Source organism: Peromyscus eremicus, chromosome 1 (genome assembly GCF_949786415.1).
Source record: "Peromyscus eremicus chromosome 1, PerEre_H2_v1, whole genome shotgun sequence".
NCBI lineage: Eukaryota > Metazoa > Chordata > Mammalia > Rodentia > Cricetidae > Peromyscus > Peromyscus eremicus.
Genome location: NC_081416.1, coordinates 57,192,328 through 57,215,341, shown reverse-complemented (window position 1 = coordinate 57,215,341; position 23,014 = coordinate 57,192,328). Strand labels below are relative to the sequence as shown.

The 23,014-nt window shown below is 53.3% G+C and overlaps 1 protein-coding gene and 1 long non-coding RNA gene across 2 annotated transcripts; one reads left to right on the top strand and one right to left on the bottom strand.

The window, feature by feature from the left end:
* Positions 1-382: 382 nt before the first annotated feature.
* On the bottom strand, positions 383-22,868 carry Ighmbp2 (immunoglobulin mu DNA binding protein 2). Its single transcript, XM_059263880.1, has 15 exons — positions 22,763-22,868; positions 21,964-22,133; positions 20,104-20,293; positions 19,836-19,933; positions 17,298-17,461; positions 15,861-16,061; positions 14,382-14,529; positions 12,033-12,207; positions 8,540-8,722; positions 8,167-8,285; positions 7,389-7,483; positions 6,443-6,566; positions 4,751-5,605; positions 2,005-2,174; positions 383-1,102 (listed from the first exon to the last, which is right to left on the bottom strand). The coding sequence occupies exons 1-15, from the start codon at positions 22,846-22,848 to the stop codon at positions 899-901; spliced, it is 2,982 nt and encodes a 993-aa protein (XP_059119863.1). The 5' UTR covers positions 22,849-22,868; the 3' UTR covers positions 383-898.
* Positions 557-3,296, top strand: LOC131911637 (uncharacterized). The gene is made up of 2 exons (XR_009379410.1): positions 557-1,124; positions 2,639-3,296. It is a non-coding gene; the product is annotated as an uncharacterized LOC131911637 (long non-coding RNA).
* Positions 22,869-23,014: the final 146 nt, after the last annotated feature.

Here is a 23,014-nt window from a genome sequence, read left to right as displayed (position 1 = left end):
GACCCTCATGGGAGGGAGGATTCCGAGCCTGGCTCCACCAGGAAGCATCCCACCCAGTCAGTGTTGGGATCCCCAGCATCTCCCTGCTGCCTAGGTAGACTGTCCAGTTACATGGTGCCAAAATTCCCAACCTGAAACTCCATCCTCCTTGCTAGGAAAGTCAGCTGAGAGGGGGTCCTTTCCTCCCCACATATCATGAAACCTCCCCAGCAATGGCCTTGCCTTGTCCACGCTGCCAGACTGCATATCACCCATCCCATCACTCTTGGATGCCCTGGGGCAGGTGCTATCACTGCCCATTCACCTCATGTGCAGGGTGACATCTGAGCCAGAGGTAAAGGACGCTCACCTCTGACACAAGCAAAGAGCCACTAATGTGCACTTTAATTTGCAAATAATTTATATTCTTTTGAAACAAGAGTCTGAGGCTAAAATACATCTGTCGAAGTTCCCATGAGCAACTGTACAGAACGCTGCAGAGGATGCAGTCTTTGTGAGGTAAGCAGTGAGGTGCCCTGGGACAGGTCCATCCCACAGTCACCAAGCAGCAGAGCAGGCCATCACAGGCTAGGAGCCTCTCTGGAGCAGCCTCCTCCCGTCCCTAGAGTGCACAATCGGTGCCCCACTGGGTCACTGAAGAAGACAGGATGAAGGTGGCCATGGCCTGCTTTGCAAGGTACTCACTTCTCAGGACATGCATCTGAGCAGCATCAAAGGGGCCTGGCCAGTCAGGGCAGAGTTACTCTGACGGAGTCTAAGACCAGGCAGGTCTCCTTGTCATGGGAGAAGCAGGGACATGCCAGGTCAAGCAGAGAAGTGGCCCCACCTGCTGACCCTGAGGAAGCTGGTCCCAGCGTCTGGCCCTCTGCCCCACACAGCCCTGTATGAGGACGTGGCCTCATGTGCCCCTCTCCTTCTCCTTCTTCTTGCTTGTCCTCTGGCTGCTGAGCTCGCCCAGCTTCTTGTCCAGCCTCCTCTGCAGCTGGGCCCTCTTGGCCGGGTCCAGGGCCCTATCCCTGGTCCCACTGCCTGCATAGAGCACTCCTTCCCGACTGATCCTCTGCCGGGCGTGGGCATGAGCCTTTTCACCGCAGCCGTGGATCTGAAAAGACACAGGAGTCAGGGTGAGTTGTGGCCACGGGAAACTGCAGCCTGCAGATCTGCATCAAAGGTGAGAGACCATGGACCTGCCCTTCCACCCTCCCCAAGTCCATCTTTTACAGCTACCCAGTGAGGGGCCTGAATCCTGAGGCTGGAGTCCTGGAGACTGGGGACAGGAGACAGTACCTCTTGTCTGCCCACAGGGTAGTCAACACGGTCCCTGCAGCTGCTTCTGCCCACCAGCCCCACTCCCCAAGCTGCTGCCAGTCTGGTGATACCATGGCCCTGGGCACACTTTGTGCTGCCCACACCTGACTCTGACAGCCCGGGCCATTCCACCCACCCCAGCTGTCTATGCTAGGGCCTCTGCACGCTAGAAGGGCAGTCTGTCATCACTCCTGTACTCCCCAGCCAGCCTAACTTCCACCCTGTGGGCCTCAGCCCACTAACTCCCAACTGTCCTGGTTCCTGGATTTCCTCCCAGGAGCACTCAGTCGTTTACGTCCCCTACTGCATGCCAGTGTCCTTCTCAGATCCCAGAGTAGTCAAAGCTTGCTCTGCCCCAAGTCCCCAGAGGTCCTGGACCTGACCCTGAGGATTCTGGAGGTCCACTCAGTCTGCAGGCCAGAGCCCCTCCCCAGCCTCTGTCTGGAGCTAGGTCAGCCAATCTACAGAGTGTAGGAAGGACAGAGCTCCTCTACCCAGACTTCCCACTGCTGTGGCTGCCCCTCGGCAAAGGTGCACTTTGCTTCCTTGTGCCCCAAGTGTTCACATCAGATCATGATCAGCATCTGCTTTGGCTTTTACAGAAAACGCTAGGCTGGTCTGGCTACACCAGCCCCCCAATACCACCCCCAGCCAACCAAGCGATGCCCCCCCACCATCTGGGAGGGCCGTCGTCACCTCGGGCAGGTGATGGCTGAGGCAGTAGCAGCGGTTACAGTGCATGCAGAGCTGGCCCAGGGTGGTGGTGCTGGCCGAGCACTTGGCAAAGCTACAAGTGTTGTCAGCCTTAACCACGGCGGACACCAGGGCATCAAAGTCCTCCTCGCAGGGCAGAGCCGCATTTAGACCTGGGGAGGAAGAAGGCAGAGCTCAGGCCAAGGAGAGGACGGAGACGCTGCAGACAGCGGACACCCCATCCCCAGAGTCCTTGGTGGGATTCGCCATCCACCCAGGACGCCAGGGTCCTCGCCAAGCTGACAGCCTGCCCACCCTACTGCCCAGCCCCGAGGGAGGGGGACAGGGTGCAGGGCTGACAGCCTGTCCCCGCCACTGCCCAGCCCCAAGAGAAGAGGACAGGGTATAGAGTGCCTCTAAAAGCACACCCTTTCACCCAGAAAACCCTTGGGAGGGTGGGGTGCAGGCTCCCTGTGATACCAACTGCAAACACAGAACCCAGGCTAGACATGAGTACCACCAGGGATGGAAGCTGCCCAATTCAGGCCCCAGCAGAAGCCCCCCAAACCCTCAGGCAGGGGCAGGAATTGCTTGGCAGTGAAGTGTCTTACTTAAACTGTGGGTGTTCTGGGGTCAGAATGGAGTCGTGAAAAACTTAGCAACTGTGAAAGGCTCCAGAAAGTACATCTCAAATGTGTGCTGCACGGTACCTCTGCCGAAGCCTTGGATCTCAACACACAACACGCATGCTCAGCACTGCCCCACCATCACACCAGAGTGGCCAGCCTCTGCTGCGAGTCCAGCCACTGGAGGAGCTGGGTGCTTCACTGTATGTATGTGACTCCATTCTCACAAAGGCCTCTTGTTCTAACGACGACAGACACCAGACACCGTGGGGCACTTTCTGCCCAGCGCTCCTCAGAATTTATCAAGTGGTACATCTTTGGGCTGTGTTGTGTTAGACAAGTGTCCAGATGACTGGATGCAAATCTGTTCTCATCTTTAATAAATGGTAAAATTTCACATATTCCAAAGAACTTCTAAAACAAAATTTTATGACTTACTAGTAAATGTTTGATTGCACATTATGTATCTACATACTCAGGGCCAGGGAAATCTCTCAGGAGAAGGCAGTGGGATGGCTCATTGGTTAAGAACACTGATCTCCAACCCTGGCGACTTGAGTTCCATCTGTGGAACAAAGAACACTGACCCTGCAAGTCATCCTTGGACCCCCAGCTGTGCTACGGCACATGCACGCACATGTACACAATAAATAAATGTGAGTGTCTTAACAGAGCCTTGGTTGATAGAGGGTGGAGTTCAAGGCCAGCCTAGCCTACAAAGTGAATTCCTGGACAGCCAGAGAAACATAGAGAAATCCTATCTCGAAAAAAGAAAAGAAAGAAACCCCATCTGTGCCACAGAGAAATCTTGGGAGTACAGAGATGCGGCAACATAGTGCAGCTCCACAAAGCACACACGTGTGCAAACACAAGGGACAGAGAGTACTGGCAGAGGAGGGCCCTGCTCTGACCCTGGCTCCGGCCCCCACCCCCACCCCATCCCCGGCTCTTTCTCTCTCATAAGGCTGTATAAAGGGGAAACTGAAGCCACCCAGTCATTGGCCCCTGCCACATCCCAAGTAGAACCAAGTGGCTTAGAGAGGCCTCTGGGAGGGTGCATCCCATTCTGGCAGCACCCTTGGTGAGCATGCTCAGGAGATGGACAGCAAAGAAGGACCAGGCAGAGTAGTCAGACCAGATGGAGGGTGCTGCTACCCAACCCTCCTGCCTTCAGCTCATCATTCCTGCCAGCTATCACTCCATGGCCAGGGCCCCGAAGAGCACCAGCCAGGTAAAGCCTGTCATAGGTGTGGCCACCTATGTGGTACCTCGGCCGCTGGGCAGGGTACTGGCACAGGGCCTGAACCTTTGCAGGTCCTGGGGACTCTGAAAGATGGTAGCCTGAGGCAATCCCAGAACCCCAGGAGTAGATGGGGCTCCCAGGCCACCTAGGATGTGGGTAGGTCCAGGCTTGCCATGGCATAGAAACAGTGCTTTTCCACCTGAAGCAGGGGTCATCTTGGTCACCAGCACATAGCTTGGCTACAGGAGCCATTCCATGAGTGCTATGGCATGCACAGAGCAGTGCCACCACCCTGGGAGCTGGTTCTGAAGCTGAGAGCGGCACCCGTGAGGGCTGGCTTATGGGAACAGTGCCCCAAAGGGAGCTGACCAGTGGTCCTGCTGGCAAGGGCCCACTGAAGTGTCCAGAACACCTGTACCATTCCTCAGTGGGTCCACCCTCGCTGTGCTGGAGCATGTGTGCCAACTCAGGGGTGGAGTCACCCAGGGGATGGCAGGCACAGTGCAGGCTGAATGCAGAGCACACAGTCTACTGGGCCCTGGCATGGTACCGAAGAACGGCGGTCTCAGCAAGCCTGTAGCTCTGAGTACCTGCCCCTGCGCTGCCACTCAGAACACGCCCTGCCCCAGAGGGCCCTAACTGCTTCCTTTGCCCAGAGGGACAGCAGCACTGAGCATGCCAGGGCTTCTCTTTCATGCCCCTCAAGGCTCTAGGGATGAGCAGGTGACCTGCCTGTCACTACCCCAGGGGAGGCAGGGCCAGGGAGACAAGAGTCGTCCACGTGGCCAAGGGAGTCTAACTGGCTCCTGAGTGGCAGGTGGTGGCAGGTGGCAGGAGACAGGAACCAAGTGGCACCGTGTGCTCGAGAGATGTGGCTCACCTTTCGTTTCCTTTTTCTTTTTCTTCTGTGGAGCCTTCTGCAGTCGCAAACCCACCCCTGGCTGAGCCTTGGCCGCCTGGGCTTGGCTGCCCGGCTGGCTCTGTCTCTGCAGCCTCTCCAGGTGCAGTGCCTTCAGATCCAGCTGGGCGGGGCCCTGTGACTGCCCCCGGGGCTCTTCTGCCAGCGGCTGAGGCTCAGCCTGTGCAGGGCTGGGGGGAGAGGGAGGCCGTGGGGCTACACCGCCAGGCCCTGCGGGGCTCTTCCTGCTCACCGTGATGTGCCGAGCCTTCCCCTCCCCGGTGCTGTCGTGCCTCAGCCCAAACTCCTCAGCTATCTGGTGGACTCGCAGCCTGTCGTGGGAGCTCAGGGACGTGGGAAACTCCAACTGTGACTCCTTGCTGACCACAAACTTCTCGATCATGGCCCTCAAGTGCTCTGTGCGGTCTGTGCCCCCAGCTCTGTCGGAGTCGCTTGCACTGGAGCTGGGCTGGGAGTGGACCTGAGAGCCTGGGGGCCTCACGCTCGGCTTCCTGCGGCCCTGTCCAGCAGCTGCTCTGGCCTTCTGGCCACTCTCCTGCTCACCGGAAGGCTTCCTGATGGAGGTGGCAGGGCCCCCGGGCTTGGGGCCATGGCTGTGGCCCTGGCAGCCCTCATGGGTGTAGTTCTCAGGGACAATGTCATCCAGGTACTCAAAAGCTGTGCGAACCTCCCCGTGCTCTGTGAAATAATCCACCAGGGTCTTCAAAAAGGCATGGTTGTTGACAGTGCGGGAATCACAGATGATTGCTACGTGGCGCCGAGCACGGGTAACAGCGACATTGATCCGCCTGTCCTCAGCCAGAAAACCAACTTCACCTGAAAACAGGCCAGAGGTTAGAGAGACCGACATCCAAGTCAGGGAACAGGATGCGTGTCGGGGACAGTCACTGCCAGTCACATCATCAGAGCTACAGCAGTCTACAGCTGCCCCTTGTGTTCCGTGCACACCACCCGACCCGCCATTGGCATGGTGGATAGCATCTGCTCTGATGCCTGCCCCACTGCTGACCAGTGCAGTTCCAGTCAGTGTGGGAGCGCTGAGACTGCACCATTGCCTGGCAAGTACAGCCTCCTGCCCACGCCTGGACTCAGGATGCCAGGAACAGCTGCTGTGGACACAGGGCAGAGCTCTGTGCAAAGCCATTCCCCTCCTCATCCATCCCCAGCCTGCTCCCAAGGCTACTCAGCAAGCGCTTGGTTCAGTTTTCTCACTGCATGGCAAGCTATGGCCACACAGAAATCAAATCATTCCTCAAGGCTAAAAGACAGGCTCTAGGGCATGAAGGGGTAGTTCCTCCCCTGGACAGGGTGACCAAATCACTTGGGGCCCACTATGGCCCAGCCTGCCTCCTCAGTCACCTGCTCCTTGACCAGACTGAGTCTATTCCCTTTGCTCAGAACACCATGCTCTCCTTCCCGACACTAGGGGGAAGCTCTGTTTATGTGTCCTCCCAGGGTGCTCCCTGGCCCCCCAGCTCTGCTGACCCTCAGGGGTCAGTACCATGCTCCTTGATCCTGTGCTTTACATGGGCTCAGAGGGCAGAGGCTGAACACTGTGTTGCTACCCATGCAGGAGAGTTCCACATGCCTTCAGGATCAGCGCACTCACTCCCAGGCTGTGCACAAGGCTCCAACGGGGGTTGCACTACGTACCTTTCCTGTTGGACCTGACAAATGTCAGGATCACGGCCTCCTTCTCTCGGCCTTGGAAGCCATCAACAGACTTAATCTCAAGCTCGGGGTGCTTGTTGGAGAGGCTCTGTCTGAGCAGGTCCACCTGAAACAGAAAGCAGAGCCGAGATCTTATCACCAAGTCAGAGGACTTCAAGACCCATCATGCCTGGGAGCTCTGCCCTGCAGGAATGGCCACCGTGGGCACCCTCAGTGACGACAACAGCCGCAAACTGCCATGACACTGTGTGTCCCTGAGGCTTGTAGACTTTTTCTCTTCTTAGCCTGGGAGTGAGTGCGCTGATCCTGAAGGCATGTGGAACTCTCCTGCATGGGTAGCAGCACAGTGTTCAGCCTCTGCCCTCTGAGCTCATGTAAAGCACAGGATCAACATGGTACTGACCTGAAGGTCAGCAGAGCTGGGGAGGCAGGGAGCATCCTGGGAGGACATGTCAACAGAGCAGTGGAGACTGACTGGGGACCTCACACGCTAGGGAGAGATCTCCACTAAGCTATGTGCTGGGAGGGTGGTAGCACCTTGTCTCCTTGTCTCTGGTGGCCTCCTGTGTGACGCTGGGAACCAGAATGGGGTGACACTTGTTTGTGAGGACCTTGCACTATGCATGCAGCAAGCTTCTCCCACCAAAGCCGATGGGGGAGCAGGGGACACAACTTGGGCCAGGCTGATCCGCCAGCATGGACTCTGTCCACCTGGGAATGCTGGCCAGTGCTCAAGGAAGGGGGGACCAGGCTGAGGTCAGGCTCGTGGCAATGGCAGGTGCAGAAACACATACACTCTTGTGCTGCTGTCCAATGAGGTCCACTCTAGCCCTGGACTCTGTAGTCACAGGAGCCAACACACTAGCCTGTCCTTTCAGCCTCTAGCTGAGTCCAACGACACAAAGAAACAGAAGGAGATCCCTCACACCTGGAGGTTGTAGGGTGCGATGACAGCAATGTCACCTGCGTGGACCCCCGCATCCACCAGCGCCTGGATGTGCAAAGTGACAAGGCGAACTTCGCCTGGGGAGGAGAGAGGGCAGTGTTCAGTGAGGGCCATGCTATGCAGCCTCTGTTACTGAGCTGTGGGAAACACTTTCTGCCTGTTGTGAGCAGATCTTACACTGGGCCAAGGGCAGGGGGCATCCTGGGAGTGGCCAGATGACCAGAGAGAGGGTCATAGGACCTGCGTACTGGTGGCTTAGAGAGATTCTCAACCCAAGATGAACCAAGCAGCCAGGTTGGTGTTCAGAGTATGGGAGAGGCTACCAGCCCCAGGAGCCCAGGCATCAGCTGTGCCCCAGGAAGAGCACACGTGTGCTGCCCTGGCCCCTGGAGTCCAGCCAGGCCCACAGTTCACCGGGAGCTTGTCCTCATCTCTGACACCTAGTGCCTCACTAAAGCAGGCCTGGAGTGACCTGTTTTACTTCATTTTTAAACACATATTTCTAATTACGTATAGATGTGTGTGTTTGTAAGCACAGCCACACGTGCTTGGGTACCCGCACAGGCCAGAAGAGGCCATTCAATATCTTGAGCTGGAGTTACAGGCAATTGTGATCCGTCCAATAAGGGTGCTGGGAACTGACCTTGGGTCCTCCGGAAGAGGAGCGATGCTCCTAACTGCTAAGGCACATTTCCAGCCCTGGAGTGACTTGTTATAAATGCAGCCTGAGAAGGACAGGGGACCCTGGCTGGCGACTCACCCGGGTTTCCCTTGGACTGGCTGTCCTCCTCATTCAGCTCCAACAGCCCACAGCCGGCCGTGTCGATGAGCAGCAAGGGGACACGTGTCTCCTCTGTGTCAGCCACACCTGGGAGATCCCTGGCACAGGAGTGAGCAGAAGGTAGGACTGACCCCTTCACAACAGCACTGGTCCTTCCCACCAAAGAGACAGAAGGGCTGCCCAGTGGGTCCAGCTCCCAAGAAGGCCCAGGCAATATCCAGAAGGTGAGTGTCAGCAGCTTCTGCCACCCCAAACTCCTAACAGGACACACTTCCCTCCCACAGAAGGCCAGCTGGGACTGGAGCCAGGTGAGGCAGAAAGATCAGGGGAAGCAAGAGGCCAGGTTACTCACTTCAGGAGGTGTCCCGCCACAGAGGGATGGGCGGTAAGCTGCCCATGGTACATGGCCTCCGAGGCCCAGCGCGTGATGGCCTGGTGCATCCGGTACTGTACCGTCAGCATCCTTACCACGCCAGTGCCATGCTTCTCCGCCAGACGCTCCATCAGGCTGCGGGACAGCCCAGCCAGTGCTGCCCTGTGCCCAAGCAAGAAAAGAAAAAAAAAAGAGTGCTGAGTGTAGCATGAATCTTAGAAGGTCTTATTAATAAAATCAAACCTGAGGCCAGTTATCGGGGCGAACACTGGAAGATCAGAGAGACAGAACAGGCCACAGCTACCTCACCTCGCCAGTTCCTTAGCTGGTCCTGTTTCCTCAGACTGGAAGCTTCTGTGTCCTCATCCCAATGGCTCTCAGCTGAACTGTACTGCTCAAAGCCTAAAAGCTTAACCAGCCAAATGCTTCTAGTTTCTGGTCTTCACAACTTATATATCTTTCTGGTTTTGCCATCACTCCCTGGGATTAAAGGCGTGAGTCACCATGCCTGGCTGTTTCCAATGTGGCCTTGAACTCACAGAGATCCAGAGGGATTTCTACCTCTGGAATGCTAGGATTAAAGGTGTGAGTGCCACCATTTTCTAGCCTTTGTATCTAGTGGCTGTTCTGTCTCTGACCCCAGATAAGTTTATTAGGGTGCACAATATTTTGGGGAACACAATACCACCACAGCTGAGTCCAGATGTGTCACCGTGGGAAGGTAGGGAAAACTGCCCTCAGTCTCAGGACCCAGTACTTCCCCAGCTTTCCGCACGATGGAAGGGAAGACTGGACTGGGCTGCAGTATTCAACACTACCACCACAGCCTAAGAACACATCCATCCCCTTCAGAGCAACAGGCTCTTGGCAGGTAGCAAAGACACAAGAGGAAGACAGGGTCCAAGCAGATTCAAGGGTACCATGCTGCTTAGAAGATGGGAGAAGAACCCTGAACCACCATCTGCATGGCCTTGAAAGGCAGGTAAGGCGGACACAGGTCCTCCCTGACGCCTTGAAATCAGGCAGCCCCTTTCAGAACCAAGGCCCCAACACTGTAAAGTGTGCCTGGATCCAGCACTCGGGAAGTCATGAATTCAAGGCCACCTTCAGCTACTTAGTGAGTCCAAGCCTGGGCTACATGTCTCAAAACAAACTCAAATATGTTCCAGCGGGTAGCAATCACCACTAGAGCCAGTCACTGTGGCTGAGTACTCCCCAGGCCCACACTGTCCGGGGATAAACACACTCATTCTCTACTGCTGAACCATTTCTACCTCATCCAAAGGAGAGTGAGACCCGAGAGCTTAGGTACAGTCTGAGGCCATCCACAGAGACTCTGCACAGTGTCTCTCCCCATGGTGAAATGTCCAAGACCATGACAGCTCCCCCATTCTGTCTTAGCATGCCCCTAGGAATTACAAAGTCCTTCAAGTTGACAATCAGCTGATTCTTATTAGATATTTATTTTTAAAATTGTATGTGTACAGATGTTTTGCCAGCACTTTATGTTGTCTTTGTATCTCACATGTGCCTACAGAGGCCAGAAGAGGGCATCAGATCCTTTGGAAGTGGAGTCTGACAGTTATGAGCCTCCATGTAGGTGCTAGGAACCAATTCTGGATCCTTTGGAAGAGCAGCCAGTGCTCTTAACCCCTGAGCCATCTCTCCAGCCTCAGATTCAATTGATCCTTAAGAATCATTGTCACCAAGGTAACTAAAGCCAATGTTGTGGAATAATCTTTTTGTACACTGTGAAGATTCATTGCTCTCATTGGCTTAATAAAGAGCTAAATGGCCAATAGCTAGGCAGGAAGAGGTATAGGCAGGAGGGCCAGACAGAGAATTCTAGGAAGAAGAAGGGAGGTGCTGAATGAGACGCAGAGTGAACAGGATGGGAAGTATGCAGATGAGGTAAACAAGCCTTAGGGTAGTACATAGATCAATAAAAAACAGGTTAATTTTAGTTATAAGAGCTAGTTAGTAACAAGCCTAAGCTATCAGCCAAGCACTTATAATTAATTATAAGTCTTTGTGTGGTTATTTGGGAGCTGGCTGGTGGGACAGAAAAGTCTGCCTATAGGTCAAAGGCAAGATGCCTGTCATACCCCCATAAACCCAGAAGAGCACAGCATAGCCACTGATATCACCCAACTTTTCCAAGGGACAAACATGGTCCATCTTTTCCAGGGACAGCCCAGATTCCACCCTCAGCTCCCTAGAGGACAGAGCCTTTGGCTGTCATACTCTGAGAAGCATCCCCTTGAGAAGCCACCAGGCACATACCATGAGCCTTCTCACTCCTGCTCAGACCCTGCCTTCCTATCAGGACTTTCATGCTCCTCAGAATCCTCCAGTCTACCTCCTCAAAGATCCCCCCAAGCCTGGTTCTGAGGGGCTGCTGTAGGTGCTTTTCTTCAACATACTCCTGCCTGAGCATCCCACCTCTACGGTCACCCACTCCTGGGAGGTTCCACACAGCACCTTTCCTAGCAATTCTTTCACCACCAGAGTTCAGGCTGCACCAGGACCTCTGAGCACATGGGAAAGAGACTATTTCAAATGCAGCAGGAACCAGGGCAAAGCCTCCTCAGCTGCAGGGAGGCCACAAGCAGGGCTGAGGGCCCCGGCTTCTGGAGGCTGTCTTTCTGGAACTAGGCTCATCTGCTAATGATTACTCATATGTCAGATCCTGCACACAGGCCCACAGTGGGCTTTCTAGATGGGATGACAGGTAGACAAGACAGATAATCACATGACACTGCCAGGGAGTGATTCAAGCTGAGAGAAACCAGGTGAACCCTAAAAGAGACTGACAGTAGCAGCTGAGAAGAGTGGACACAGGAAACCACACAGGAGCCATCTAAATGGAGGGCAAGGCTACCCAATACCCAGGGAAGCAGTGGTCCAGACAGAGGGACAGTGAGGCAGGGGGCACACTGAGGTCCGAGGAGGCCAGCGTGGCCAGAGCAGTGAGAGGGATGACAGGGAAGGTGGTGTGAAGGGCTGGCCAGCAGACAGCACTGCTCCACCCAGGAGAGGCTGAGCTGGGCCACTCCACTAGTCCTGGTGAAGGTGCCTAACATCCACGCTGCAGAGCCCACAGCAGGCTGGAGCTAACTGCCACAGGCCAGCATGCCGCCTGAAGGGGTTTTCCTAGCTCCACCATCAAGCCTGCCCATCCTTCACAGGCTCTCAGAGCAACAAGCCTCCAGTGAACACAGGAACAAGCCGGCTGCATGCTAGGACCTGAAGCCAGGACGAGGATGACACAGCCCCCATCCTCACACAGCACACAGCCCAACTGATCAGCTGTGTAGACACCTTAAGTTTGGCACAGGGAGGAGATGCAATTGAGAGCCATATGACAGAGGAATACCCAGACCTCATGGTGAGCTCGGGCATGCAGGATGGCCCTGGGGGACAGTAAGGAGTTAAGGGGAGGGCCAGCAGAGCAGGCAGGCAAGTGTCTTACTTGTGGGAGACAGTGGTAGGTGGCAGCTGCTTGTGGTCTCCGGCTAGGATGCATTTTGGGGCCTTCAGCAGGGGGATCCAGCAGCTGGCTTCCAGGGCCTGGGCACACTCGTCCACCACCACCACATCAAAGTGGTCCTCAGGCAGCAGCTTCAGAGGGCCATCGGAAGACGCACCTGGAAGGCAAAGGAACCAAGCTGGCTCATTCATTTCTCCTTCATGACCTAGTCTAATACTAAAACTACTGTGTACAAGGCCATGGAGAAGGCTCAGTGGCTAAAGAAGCCTGCTGCCAAGCCTAATGACCCAAGTTCAAGTCCCGGGACTTGGAAGGAGAGAACTGACTTCTGCAAACTGTCTTCTGACCTCCATGTATGTCCACCCACACAATACACACGTGTACACAAAATAAGTAAATATAAAACATCTTATTTAGGATTTCAACTAAAATTTAAAAGAAAGAAGAAAAAAACCAACACTAGCAGACATTAAAGCGGACGAACAGAGCCTTGAGAATGGTGGTGTACACCTGTGGCCACAGCACTTGGGACGCAGAGGCAGGAGGATAAGGAATCAGGGTCATCGTCAGATACAAATCAAGTGTGAGGTAGCCTGGAGCCACAGGAGACCCAGACTCAAAAAGCACCAAAAAGTTGGCAGCTGGAGGGATGGCTCAGTAGTTATGAGAATGTACTGCTCTTGCAGAGGACTGAGTTCAGTTCCTAGCACCCATGTGAGGTGGTTCACAAATGTAACTCCAGCTCCAGGGGATCTGATGTCTCTGGCCTCCACAGGCACCTGCACTCATGTGCATACACACATGCACACACACACACATACACACACATGCACACACACACACACACACACACACGATTAAAATAAAACTTTTTAAAAAACCAAAAAAAAAAAAAAAAACGAAACCAAAAACAAAAACAAAACAAACAAATCCCAAAACAAATAAACGAAACTCTTTCATGATGGTGAACTGGGTAATTAATCAAGAAGGCTAGACCTGTCATTCACATCTCTAAAAGTGCGTCCATCCAAGAATTCAAAGCAAGAGCTAAGTGTCTGGAGAAGCACACATGTGCACACTTTCCACCCTGAACCTGCAACACTGTCTCTCTGTGACTGAGCAAACAGAACAGGCTATCAGCACCCTGCTATGATCCCACTAACACCATAACTCCCTTTCCCAAGAAGTACACACAGAACATTCTGGACAACTGAGCACACTGTGGACCATGAAGCAACAAGTGTTTCAATGGACCACCCAAGTCAAGGCATCACATGGAACTGGACATAACAGGCACGGAGGCAAACTGAAAGCCAGTCAGGAAGGTAGTACAGGAGTCCCCAACTAAATAAAACTAAACTAAAACACTGCTAAATAAGTAAGTCAAAACGGAAACCAAGACTTCATGGCATCCCCCTCTCCCCATCAACAAACAGCAAATCAGCATTTGAAATGAGTGAAAATGAGAACACAGAACTTGTGGGCTGCCACAAGAGGAGCTAGAAGCCGTATCAGAGAAGAAAGGAAGCCAGTGTGATGGCACACACCTACAAGCCCAGCAACCAGAGACTGAAGCAGGAGCATCACTCAGAGTCTGGGGTCAGTCCGAGCTACACAGTGAGTTCCAAGCCAGACCGGGCTACGCTGCCTCTTCTAAGGAAGTAGGAGGAGGTCGGGGAAGATGGCCCAGTGGGTAAGAACACTTGCTGCAGAAGTACAAGGACCTGATCCAACTCTGCAGTGCCCATGTAAACAAGGGGGAGTAGCCCACCGAGCCTAGAGCCCAGCACTGTCACAGGTGGAGGCAGGAGCTCTGCTGGGGCCTGCTGGCCACCGGCCTAGCCCAGGTTCAGTGAGAGACACAGTGCAGAAAGCAGCAGAGAGCGACATCTGACCTCTTCCTCTGGCCTGTGCACGGCTCATATGCCCATGCACGCATTCAAACGTGCACATGTACGTATGTACACACACACACACACACACACACACATACACAAAGACAGAATACCCAGAATAGCCCATGTCTGTGAAAGACATTGGTTCTGAAGTTACAAGACTCCCCACACAAGCCAGGCTGTGGTGGCACACGCCTTTAATCCCAGCACTCAGGCGGATCTCTGTGAGTTTGAGGCCAGCCTGGGCTACAGAGTGAGTTCCAGGAAAGGCGCAAAGCTACACAGAGAAACCCTGTCTCGAAAAAAAAAAAAAAAAAAAAAAGACTCCCCACACAGCAGCAAATCCCAGCCCAGAGGCTCTGTGAGTCCCAGGAAGAGCCCCAGCTGTTGCAGACTCCGTGGCCAAGGCCGTGTGGCGGGAGGGCTGGGCTCTCACCTGTGTTGGTGGCTAGGACCACGTCTGCAGCAGTGAGGCTCTGAACTATGGCTGCTTCTTCTCTCTCCTTCAGTTCCTTCCTTAGTAACTTAATTTCATTTCGAAAATTACTTTTCTCTCTCTTATCCTGGGTCTTTCTGTTCTTGCCCTAGGAGAAAAATCGGTAATTACTCCAAGAAGACTCTGCACTTCTTTTCTGTTACGCTGCTCTCAGGCAGTCAGAAATGCAGCTCAGCAAGTTCCTGAGAAGTGCTGAATAGCAGAACCATCATGAAGGAAGCCCACAGCCCACCTGCCGCAGGGGCCAGTCCCCACCAAGGGGCATGAAGGGACAGCTACGATTGTGACCGTGGACAACAGACAGCTGGTGTTCCAGACAAGAAAGTGTCAGTCTGGACTTGGATGGGAACTTCAGCCAGAGGCTGAGCTCACCATCATCACACGTGGGCAGGGGGACACAGTACGCTGCCTGAGCCCAAGCAGCACACTCCTCCTTGTTCCCACCTCCACATGCACCATCTGACCCCAGGGTGGCACCTCGAGCTGCATCATGCAGCCTCCAATCTCCCAAAAAGCGGGAGGACTCCTGCCCCGGCATCCTCTCTGCTGCCATCATTCCCCAGTGGTGAGGCCACCAAGGAGTGCCAAGGTGAGGCAGGGGGATTGCTGATGGGAGGACAGAGCCCAGCCCAGGAAAACCAAGGAAAATATGGATGTGGATGTGAACTAGAGATCCAGTTATAACCACCAGCTTCACCTGGAGCCCACCACCACCTTGCTCTACAAGCCTGGTGTCCTTGGTACGGGAGGTGACATGGACCAACAATTCCAGAAGGGATTTACTCTTCCACGTATTTTTGGTCTTGTCAGTATCGGCCAGCCCACCTTGCCAGTGCTGGGGAGGCACCGAGGACATCTTTATTTTGGCTGCTTTTCCTTCCAGATGAAAGCAAGGGCTATGTGCACTGGCATTTGCTCTGCCCTGCACCTCCCCCAAGCCCAGGACACACTTTCTTCTGGACAGTTTCTCACCTGCTCTACACTCCCAAAGCAGCAGGATCCCTACTAAACGCTCAGTGCAGTTCTCTGGCCCCAGTAAGCAGTCCAAACTCAAGAGAGGTTCAACACTAAAGAGTGGTCCCCTTTGTCTCAGGTAGCCCAGACTGGTCTTGAACTCACTATGCAACCCAGGATGACTTTGAACTTCTGATCCTCCAGACTCTACCTCCCAAGAGCTCAGATGACAGGCCTGAGCAACCATGCTCAATTCTATGTGGTGCTGGGGTTGAACCCAGGGTTTGTGCCAGCTAGGGGGGCACCGTACCGAGCCACACCCACAGCCCTGGATTATAAAGTACTAACTGCGCTAACAGAAGCAGAAGATTAGAAGGAGGAACCTGGGCAGAACAGAACATCACTCTTTAAAGACTAAAGCTCAGACAAGCTCATGCCAGGGGTGACTGGCTCTACGACACCTACAAAGACCTGGTCGATGTCCTTTCTGATGTCAGCAACAATCTGGGCGTTGTCACTGCGCGCTAGCACTGCGTCCAGTGAGTGCTGCTGAGCAGACTCCAGGAGGCGGGCAGGGTGCCCCAGGCGCAGAATCCGCTTCTTACACAGGGCCAGGCGCTCCACCAGGTTGTCCACAGCGATGTTGGAGGGAGCACAGCACAGAACCTGGGAAAGCAGGCAGTGAGGCTTCTAGCAGTTCCCTCCTAATTAAAACCACTTATCTACCAGGCAGTGGTGGCACATGCCTTTTATCCCTGCACTCGGGAGACAGAAGCAGGCAGATCTCTCTGAGTTTGAGGCCAGCCTAGTTCACAAAATAAGTTCCGAGACAGTCAGGGCTACACAGAGAAACCCTGTCTTGAAAAACAAAAAACAACAACAAAAACAAATTAAATTAACCAACACATTAAATGAAACAATAACCCTTAAAGGACAGGAAGTAGGTACTAAATGAGAGAGTAAATACATGATGTTGAGGGCATGGCACTCAACCCAGACCACGTCCGGATAACCAGAACCCAGATACCCACAACCTAAGCATCCTAAGCACTGAACACTGCCAGCTGACTCCCAAGCTGCTAGTGCAATGGCACATATCTGTGACCCCAGTGCTCAGGAGGCTCAGGCAAGAAGGTCAATGTGGGTTCAAAGCCAGCCTGGGCTATACAGTGAGGAGAGACAGAGAGACAGGGAGAGGGTGGGGAGGGATGGGAGAGGGGAAGAGAGTCTCTAGAGGGTGGGGAGGGGTAGAGAGGGAGAGAAGGGAAGAGGCAGAGAGGAAAAGATTCAAGTGGAGAACACCAGAGAAGCCCGGGAGTTTTCTCTCCTAGTTTTGGCCAGTATTAACCCATTTCTTTTGACCAGCTCCTGTCTGCCAGTGTTTTGGTAAAATGGCCAGCAACAGCCCTGAGTTCAGTCACAGCTTTGGCAAGCCTTTACCAGGTGAGAGGCCCTCCCCCAGCAACAGATGTTTTATTGGAAAGGGACCCTACACTTGCAGCTAGCCAATGGGGTGGGTCCCAACTTTAGGAGTTGGCAGTCTGTGAAACATACCTCACTGGTAACTTCTGGTTTCTGTACCTTGTCTGTCTGTCTTGCTTACACAGTACAAACAAGATTGTATTGTATTGATGTGGAAAGTCCTCGCCAGCTTTTTAAAATTATCGCCAGTCTATAGAAAGAAAGCACGGGGACCCGTCCTGGGAGGTCAGGAGGAACCAGCTGTGAGCTGAGGGCTCCCGACTGGACCTGAGAGCTGGTGCCCCGAGGACAGTCTAGGAACTTTCCCAGTATCGTAATCTGAGATCAGACGCTTCACGCTGAGGTGAGGAAATTCGTCCAAAGCAGGAGCAGAGCCCACACACTAACTCCAGCATATTCTGATGACTGCTCTTTGCCCACCTTTAGGCCTTGCTTCACAGCTTGCAGGATTATTTCCACCACGGTTGTCGTCTTCCCGGTACCAGGAGGCCCGTGGATGATGGCCAGCTCTTTCTGGGCCAGCGCAAAAGACACAGCTTCTTTCTGGGAAGGGTCCAGGGTCGTGTTGTAGAAAGTGAGTGGGGCTGTGGGAGAAGGTGCCATTGTCAGCAATCAGGAAGAAACAGCACACAGAGCAGGCTGGACTCCAGGCTGAGCTACACAGCACAGAATCAGTCTGCTCTGTTTTCTTGTTCTTTGAGACGGGATCTCACTATGTAACCTTGAATAGTCTGGAATTCACTAGGTAGACCAAGCTGGCCTCAAAACTCAGAGACCTACCTGCTTCTACCCCTCAAATTCCGGGATTAAAAGTGTGCTTGTACTTTTTTTTTTTTTAAACAAGGTCTCATATTGCCCAGGCTAGCCTCAGACTCTCTAAGTAGGTGAAGATGACCCTGCCATTCTGATCTCCTGCCTCCACCCCGTGAGTGCTGGGATTACAGGCTACACCACCACACCTGGTGTAGTTGTGCCGGAGATGGAACCCAGCACTTCATTTGTGCTAGACAAGCATGCTGTCAGTTGAGCTACAGTCCCAAGCTCTCATTTCCAAAGCAAGCTTTCTCCAGGAACAGGAACAAACACCTAGGCTGCTGTTGACTGTCCCTCATTTTAGGAGAAAGTGCCACGCCATTTGGTTATAATCCAACCAATGGCTGCTGGGTGCCACGGCAGGTGAGTTACAAAAGACATTATATGGCTCTAAAGTCTAGATGTTGACAACCTGCTTCCTAAGAACTTTGCCAACTCATGCTCTATTATAACAGACGTGAAGAAACTTTCTTGGGGCATATTCATTTCCATCGTTTTATCACTCTTAAGTGACCATAAAAATAACAAAGACAAAGGATCGTGCCTTTATTTTGGATAATGGAAGACTCAAATAACTAATAAAGTTCTCTTAAAAAATCATCTGTATGTGTGCGAGCATGCATGTATGTGCATGTGCGTGTGTGTTGTGTGTGCATGTGTGCCTGTGTGACAGTATCCTTGTAGAGGTCAGAGGACAACCTCGGGTGTTGGCCTCGTCTTCCACCTTCTTTGACACAGGTCTGTTGTTGACCAGTGTGCAGCCAGGTCAGCTGGCCTACACACTTCCAGGAATTTTGTTTCTACCTCCCATCTCGTAGTAGGAGTGCTAGAACTACATGCATGACCATTCGGGTTCTGGGGATCTGAACTCAGGCTCTCACACTGCACAGCAGGCACTTGACCCACCGAGGCACTCCAGCCCAAATGGCCTCTTGTGCTCAGCTCCACCCCAGTATCCACCAGGGACACCCGAGTGCACCAGGCTCCTACGAGAAGGTGCTGACCTGGACCTGTGAGAGGCAACAGGCCTGCAACTATCAAAAGAGCGGGATGGGCCGGGCGGTGGTGGCGCACGCCTTTAATTCCAGCACTCGGGAGGCAGAGCCAGGCGGATCTCTGTGAGTTCGAGGCCAGCCTGGGCTACCAAGTGAGTTCCAGGAAAGGCGCAAAGCTACACAGAGAAACCCTGTCTCGAAAAAACCAAAAAAAAAAAAAAAAAAAAAAAAAAAAAAGAGCGGGATGGGAGACAGAGCATGCACTACCAAATCCCAAGTTTCTGGCACATTCTACATTTTATCTAATTCTTGTTAATGAGATAACAGCTACAATCAGGACACACCAGTCTTTAAAGGCAGCTAATATATTTTTGAGGTGAGTATTGTGGCACACGGGACGTAGAAGCATGTCAGGAGTTCAAGGTCATTATTGGATATAGAGTAAGTTTGAGACTAAGACCAGCCTGGGCTACATGAGACCTATTTAAAAAAAAAAAAAAAAAAAAAAAGGTAAGAGTATCATTTAAAACTGTGGTATGGGGCTGGGGAGACTACTCAATAGGCAAAGTGTTTTGCCATCCAAGCATGAAACCTGTGTTTGGGTCTCCAACACCATGTAAAACCTGGGTACGGTAAAGCGCTTCTACAGTCCCAGCACCGGGAAGTGGAGACAGGTGGATCCCTGGGACTCACAGGCCAATCAGCCTAGCTAGTCAGTGAGCTCCAAGTTCAGTGAGAGACCCTCCCTCAAAACTCAAACATAAGCTGGCGTCAGTGAGATGGTTCAGTGCATAACGGCACTGCCACAGCTGACGATCTGAGTTCAGTCTCTAGGGCCATGTACGGCAGGAAGGAGAGAACCAACTCACAGCTGCTGTCTGACCTCCATAGGCACATTCGACACACAATAATAGATAAAGAAAAAACAGGGCGGAAAGGGACTGAGGAAGACATGTGATCACTTAACAACCAGGTGCACACACACACATGCACACACGACACGTAATAATAGAGAAAAAACAGGGCGGAAAGGGACTGAAGAAGATACGTGATAGCAACCTCTGGCACGTGCGCACATACACACACACACACACACACACACATACACACACACATATAAATCTTAAAAAAGAAATTAAAAAATCCTCACGTATTTCAGTGGTGGGACTTGGGGTGGAGTCACCCAAAAGGACATCTATGAGTGAGGACGCTGGCCCAGAGTGGTACTTCTTCAGTGTCATCAACGCTCTGCGAGGAACCAGAGCCAAAATGAGGAGCTCTTTGGGACAGCAGTTCCGGGACACCATCACCTGAGAGCACCCAGCAGACAGGCCACTCCCTCCCTCAACACAAGTAAGGGTGTCCATGAGTCCCATCCAAGGATAATGCCCCTCCGATTTTCAGCCTGGAATGCTCACTTTTTCAGTCGCTTGTAGGTAACATCGTTGGCGAGCTTCAGCAGTCTGTAGGTATTCTCTCGGTCCAGGTTCAACTGGAAGTCATGGGACTCATCAAAGGCCACTGTGACCGACTTTGGAGTGATGCGGGTCAGGACCCCAGTAGCCAGCTGGCTGCTTTCGTTAGCATCATACAGACCCGCAATATCACCTGCAAAAACAAACCCAGCTAAATATTATGGTATGTGATCATTTCCTGTATATTTCAAATAAATATATATGATTTCAAACAATATATATCATCATGCACTTAATTATCTGTGTGTGTTATGGATTGTTATGCGCAGGTCAGAAGACAGCTCATGGCAACTGGTCCCCCTCCCACCCCCCCACCCCCCACCCCCCCCACCCCCGCTTCTACGATGTGGATCGTGGGAACTGAATTCAAGCACCTTTCTCCCTGGAGCCACCTCACCCATGTGTGACTCCCTGGAGCCACCTCACCCATGTGTGAGTTTCCCCTGTGCCTTGGATCTTATTGGTCTCCTCCCTGACTTTAGAAAGACAAACGGATATGGCAAAGATGCTCCTGGGGCAGAAGCTGAGCTGTGTGTCGGACTCCCCATACCCCACCCTGTGCAGGACCCCTCACCTCAGGATCGCCACTTCTGAGTGACTGAGACTTGAGACTGCCCCTCAGAAGATGGACAATAGCCACACCCCCTGAATTTGGTCAACAGCGGTGTCCACACACCACCACTCCAGCTTGCTGGCCTTCCACACAGAGGCTCAATTCCCGTTACCACCACCCATCACGGCAGTCACTCCACACAGCTTCAGAGAGGACAATGAACATGCTCCGCCCTGCTCCCTCACGCCTGACAGTGGCAGGCGCTCCTGCTCCATCTCCCGAGGGGGCGGACTGAACGTAGCTCCCTTAACAAGGTCACGATCTCAAGTTCTGCTTGGTCTCACAGCCACCAGCAGCTTCCTTCGTCCTCCCCTCCCCCTCATCTTACCGTCTTCAAACCCAGCAGGGGAACTGAAAACTCTTGGAATAGGAGTCTATGAAGTCAGAGACTGCCACTCAAAACAGGACAGCACAGGGCTGGACAGATGGCTCAGCAGTTAAGAGCACTGGCTGCTCTTCCAGAGGACCCGGGTTCGATTCCCAGCACCCACACGGCAGCTCACAACTGTCTGTATCTATAACTCCAGCTCCTGGGGACCCGACACCCTCACACAGACATACACGCAGGCAAGACACCAGTGCACATTAAAAGACAAAACAAAAGAGGACAGCACAGGCAGCCCCGCTGGCCCTCAGCTTTCAGGGCTGAAGGCAACCCAGCATCCCTGGTGTGTGGTCAAAAAGCTCCAGCGTGCAGTGCAATGGCTCGGTGCTTGCTCAGCATGCCGGACGCCTTGGGCTCTATCCCAGGCACTGCAAAGAGAAAGCTGCCAATCCAGGCAACCAAAAAGCAGTGTGGTCACAGCCAAAGGTGGCAGTGTACACTTGCAACCCCAGAACTCAGTAGGCAGACACAGAAAGCTCACTGCAACTTCTAGTACAGCCCGGCCTACACAGTGAGTCACATTCCTAGCTCCAAAAACCAACAAAAAGTCAGGCATGATGGTGTAGGCCTGTAATCCCAGCAACTGGGAGGTAACGGCAAGATCAGTTCAAGGCTCAAAGTCATCCTCAACTATAAAGTCAACTTCAGACCCTGACTCAAAACAACAAGACCAGCCATGACAACTGTCCCATTTCTGAATAGGAAGTTTTCATTGCTTCATACTCCATCTGGGTCTGTCCTGCAGCCTCTGGGAGAGCACAAGCCTTAATCTGAACACCAGCAGTGGTCTACATCAGACACCTACCAGAAGTGAAGTTGTTGCTGGGAAGCACCACCACAGGTCCGAATTTCCTAGGCTCAAAGGTGACCAGCCGCTGTCCGTACAGCCCGGTGCACTGGCTGGATACTTGAAGCTTCAGCAAACATACCCCTCGGCTCTGGAGCTCTTTCAGAGAACTGTGTTCCTGCCAGGACCTGGAAGACACAGGATAGCTGTTTGTGTCCACACCCTTCCTATTTCAGTCCCTTGCAGGAAAAGTAAGCGAGGAAAGAGTTCTGCTTATAGGCACCAAATTAGAATCTGCTCCACTCCAACCCTGCCCCTCCCACAGCTCGCAGGATTGGTACTGCTTAACCTGCTCCAGGTCTGCCATAGTCTTCCCATGCCTCTACGCCATCTTTCAGCAAGTCCTGTGGGCCTCCTATTTACACCTTACTCCCTCTCTGCCTCTTACCTCCAACACCCTAACCATGGTTCAAGGTTCTAGCTTGACTTGCAGATTACTCCCTCTCCCTCCCTCCCTCTCTTTCTCTTTTTTTTTTTTTTTGGGGGGGTGGTGGTGGTGGCAAAGGGTCTCCTGTAGCACAGGCTGACCTCAAACTGGCCATGTAGCCAAAGACCTTGAACTCACGATCCTCCTGCCTCGACTCCCCGAATGCTGGGATGACATGCGTGCGGCCCTGACACCGCTTTGCAGTCTTCGCCGAGGGCCGACTCCGCGTGCTGCCCACTGGCCCAGCCCGGCCCGCCGCCAACACCAGACCCGCTCCGGGAGACTAGGAACGAGCGTTGCAGAAGCCCAGAGACCCGCGGCCGCACTTACCTGCGCTCCTCCACCTCGGCGTCCCGCTCCAGCTCCAGCAGCTGTAGCTGCTGGGCCACGAAACTCTCCACGGTGGACGAGGCCATCTCCTCTGCGGTGCAGCCCGATTGGTCCAGTTGGTCCTGTGGGACCTGTGTTCCCGTCGGACCCTGTCCCCTACCGGGCCAGTGTCCTCAACGGACTTGTACTCCCTGTCGGGACAGTGAATCCTGACGGACCCGTTTCCTGTGTTCCCTGCTAAGCCAGTGATTC